Source organism: Sphaeroforma arctica (assembly GCF_001186125.1).
Source record: "Sphaeroforma arctica JP610 unplaced genomic scaffold supercont1.1122, whole genome shotgun sequence".
In the NCBI taxonomy this organism is placed as follows: domain Eukaryota; class Ichthyosporea; order Ichthyophonida; genus Sphaeroforma; species Sphaeroforma arctica.
In genome coordinates this window covers 16,358-21,331 of record NW_014039436.1, presented here as the reverse complement: position 1 = coordinate 21,331, position 4,974 = coordinate 16,358, and the positions used below count along the sequence as shown (strand labels likewise).

Here is a 4,974-nt window from a genome sequence, read left to right as displayed (position 1 = left end):
TATCTATAAATGTATATGGATATGTATATATGAATATGATTATGTATATGTATAGTTTTATGTATATGTATATGTATATTTTTTATGTATATGAATATGTATATGTAAATGGATATGTATATGTATATATATATATGTACAAGTATATGCATCCAAGTTCCGATCGACACTGAATACATGTCCACTGTCACCACTTCCAAATTGCTCACATTTCCCGTACAAATTCAGTTCGTGTAAAATCGTAATCTCCTTTCATCACTGTAAGCATATATCGTATAATAGTAATGCACACGCCCTTCATAAACGTACGTGCCCAATATAAACGTACTTGTCTTTCCGTACGGTACAAACCCCATATTTACGTACTGGTGCTGTAAAAACGTACCGGTCTTCTCGTCCATGGATACGACAGTCTCTACCGCTGCCAAGGCAACATGTGGCATTCGGATGACCACAATGTCCCGAGATGCGCTGTGATTTGCCGCCAAATCGCGGAGAAGACCCAAATAAGGAAGGAGGCCGACTCCAATTCCGTGACAGAACACAATCGGTGGTTGGCTACGAGTGCGCGTGTGGTTGGTGGCTGTGGACGCTGGTAGATGCCTGCCGGATACAACCAGGTTTACATCGCGAAAAAACCCCCCAGGTTTAGATCGTGTGACGAAAGAGTTAAAAACAGTAGCGGACTTCATTGTGCTTGGCGTGCAGATATACATGAATGAGATATACGTACAGCAGTAGCTGTGCCGTGTATCTCATAATGTAGTACGCTTACTGAGGTACTTGTACATGTATTCATTTCCTAAAAATATACATACTTACACAAAAAGATCACAAATATGTGACACTCGTACGTACATACTTACACACACACACACACAAACACACACACATACACACACATATATAGATAGATAGATAGACAGACAGACAGATAGACAGACACAGTGATATATATATATATATATATATAGATAGATATAAAGATAGATATGGACATTTATAGATGCATGTTTTAATAGATAGATAGGTAGATAAATTGAAGTATATATACATGCATGCATTCTTTCATACATACATACATACATACTTACCTACATACCTACATACATACTTATACATACCTACATACCTACATACATACTTATACATACCTACATACCTACATACATACTTATACATACCTACATACATACATACACGTATACAAAAATACATACCTATCCACCTATAAACAGCAAGAAGTTCGCAACGCAAATAAATGCACGCCATTTTTATACGACATTTTTATTCTGACCACTACAAGTAAACACACGAAAGAACTGCGCAATGCAGATAAACGTATCTCATCGCTATTTTTGATTATTATTTGTTATTACTGATTATTATTGATACAAATATCTGATCATTATTAATTGTATTTACTACACACAAAATGCAGATGAACAGTGATACATCATTCGTGCAATCCAACCAAATGCATACGAAATAGCGAACTGCGAGAGATACCGGACACGCACACATAGCCCATACCAGTACTATAGCATGTACATCATTACCAGTACTATAGCATGTACATCATTACCAGAACAATAGCATGTACATCAATAGCAGTAGCATAGAGTACATCATTACCAGTACTATAGTATGAACATCATTACCAGTACAATAGCATGTACATCATTAGCAGTAGCATAGAGTACATCATTACCAGTACTATAGTATGAACATCATTACCAGTACAATAGCATGTACATCATTAGCAGTAGCATAGAGTACATCATTACCAGTACTATAGCATGTACATCATTTGTGCAATCCAACCAAAAGCATACGCAATAACGAACTACGAGAGAAAACGGATACGCCCACATAGCCCATACCAGTACTGTAGTGCATGTGTGTTCACGCTCACATGTTTCAGAGTAAAGCCGCGCTGTTGCATTAAGAATGAAGCCAACTTGTGCAGGCCAAGCCTATATGATTATAAGGGGGTTAGGATTATTGGGATTATTAGGGTTTTAAGATTCTTAGGGTTATTAGGGTTATTAAGACATTAGGGTTATTAAGATATTTATTTATATATATATATATATATATATGATATCATTTGGTGTGTATGTGTATATTTTATATAGATAGATATATGTATAATTCGTAGATGTCATTGCTTTGTGTAAGAATCGTGATAGTTTGGAAGATATTAAATACCTCTTTTACATAGTTTGTAGAATGTCTTTTTAGAGGGATATATCTTTTAGCAGTATGTTTTATACTTTCTACACATGCGTGCAGCTGACAGTGAATCTTGTAAATATTTGTGTCTGTATTTAAAAATAATGCGAATGATGTCTGCAGATAAAATATTTTAGGTCGATAGAATATAGACAATGGATAGAATGTAGACTATAGTGATTATGATTACGAAATTATTCTTATCAGGATTTTTAGGGATATTATGGTTCTTAAGGTGTAGGGGTTTAGGGTTCAAGGGGTGTAGGGTGTAGGGGGTTAACCAGGGATAAGCAAAGCGTCTATCCTATATGTATACCTATACTAATTATACCACTATGTATACTCGTATATATACCTCATAGGTATACATACATGTATACCTATCCTATGTATACCTATATGTATACCTATCCTACATATATCTATACGTATACCTATTCTACATATATCTATATGTATACCTATTCTATACATACTTACTTGAATATCTATGCTATATATACCTATATGTATACCTATGCTATATATACCTATATGTATACCCATATATATATACCCGTATGTATACACACTTACGCGCAGAGGAAGACGAAAAAGGGCTGGTGCCACACAATCAGCGGGTCTAGGGCCGGGACGAGGGGTTCAATGTTTGGGTTATATCCTGGCTTGAATTTGAACTCGCCTTTCATCTCAGCGGCTGTTCGGTACACACGATACCAAGAACACACACACGGGAGGGAGGTATGGGTGTCAAGGTTGGGATAAGAAGCAAAGAGCGATTAAAGCTCGAAAGAGTACCCCACACACACTCATGAGGTTGTCATAACCGTCTATAAATAGAACAATCAGCAACAACTATGTCACATAACATAAGAAAAGCCATCAGAGACCATCTATAAATAGAACAATCAGCAACGAACACAACAGGAAGGACCCCATCAGATACCATCGAGCATGTCTTCGATCTCCTGACGTTCTGTGGCATCCAATTGGCCACGCGGTTTGTGATAGAAGTTTCCACCAACCAAATCCACGATATTGTCCCGGCAGATCTGACTATACGGCACATTGCCAAACCATCCTGTATTGTGATCAATATGCATGGTACATGCATGTATATATGTATATATGTATATAAATAAGTATATAAATAAGTATATATGTATATTACATAGACAGTTATATATCTGTTTGTCATTGCCATCCAATGGAACATCGAGTGCTACACGTGGTGTCTTGTGATCGTACGGGGTTTAAGTGGGTGTATGCTGGAGTCATAAAAAGAGTGTTGCACAAACCACTCACAGACTGAATTCACAATAAAGCATCTGTATATATCCACACTTCCTGCACTCGCTCACTGCGTAGGTTAGGACACTATAAACCAGGTTTATAAACCCTAAAAACCTAAAATTCAAAACCCTATGTCCGTAAAACTAACATACTTCACAGTCACAATCCAAATTGCGAGAACTGCCTCGAGACTGCATGACAATAATACGATGATGGAAACAACACACCGGAATGGCACAAAAGGAATATAGTGGAATAATAATAGAAAACAATATACCGGAATAAGGGAACACTGTGTACCGGGATATGGTGAACTATATACCGGACTAATAAAGTACTACATATCGTATTAGCAAAGTACTGCATACCGGAATAGAGCACTACATATTAGAAAAAGAAAGTACTACATACCAGAATAATAAAGTACTACATACCGAAAAAAACCCCCCGCACATACCGGAATAGTGAAGTACTACATACTAGAATATGAAAGTACTATTTACCGAAATAAAGAAGCACTACATACCAGAATAAAGTACTATGTACTAGAATATTAAGTACTACATAGAGTAAAAACAAAGAACTACATACCGGAATAGTAAGGTACTTCATACTAGAATAATAAAGTACTACATACCGGAATAACAAAGCACTTCATACCGGAATATAGTACTATATATTAGAACAATAAAACACTACATACAGGAAAAGCAAAGAACTATATACCGGAATAGTAAAGTACTACATACCGGAATAACAAAGAACTATACACTGGAATAGTAAAGTACTACATACCGGAATAGTAAAGTACTACAAACCGGCATAACAAAGAACTATACACTGTAATGATAAAGTACTATATACCCGAATAGTATGTTTCATAGTTAGTCTCGTTCGCAATCTTCTCGGCAAAGACTTTCTTGTTCAAGAACTCCGGCGGAGACAGGTCTTGCTTACTAGTGGTCAAAAGCGACACATAATGGTTACCATGGTGACCAAAGGGTACTGCGAGTGTGTGCTAGGTATCTCAGAGTATGTACATGACTGTCCCTTACGTATCCACAGGTGCGTTTGTGTAACGTTATTGTGTGTGTAGCTATAACCATGATTTGGAGTGGTGGATGATTAATTCGTTTACGTTTAATGAATATGTAAGCTCAGCTATAACCGCAATTGAGAGTAGTGAATGCTTATCTTTGTTACGATGCATGTGCAAGTATAAATGCGTTTGGACGTGGGAAAGGCGTTGGTTGCATATTCATCTCTGTCCCTACATACATACAAACATGCATACATACAAACATGCATACATACATACACACACACATACACACACACACACACACACACACACACACACACAGACACAGACACACAGATATATTTATAAATGCACACACACACATATATATAAACATAAATACCCACACACACAAATAGATATAT

At 36.6% G+C, this 4,974-nt stretch overlaps 1 protein-coding gene across 1 annotated transcript; it reads right to left on the bottom strand.

Annotated features, from left to right (window-relative positions):
• Positions 1-328: 328 nt before the first annotated feature.
• Positions 329-4,790, bottom strand: SARC_10056 (hypothetical protein; the record flags this gene model as incomplete). Its single annotated transcript, XM_014295912.1, has 6 exons — positions 329-603; positions 1,884-1,976; positions 2,812-2,932; positions 3,182-3,316; positions 4,393-4,533; positions 4,763-4,790. Coding segments are annotated over 6 exons (793 nt in total), but the record flags the coding sequence as incomplete, so codon positions are not given.
• Positions 4,791-4,974: the final 184 nt, after the last annotated feature.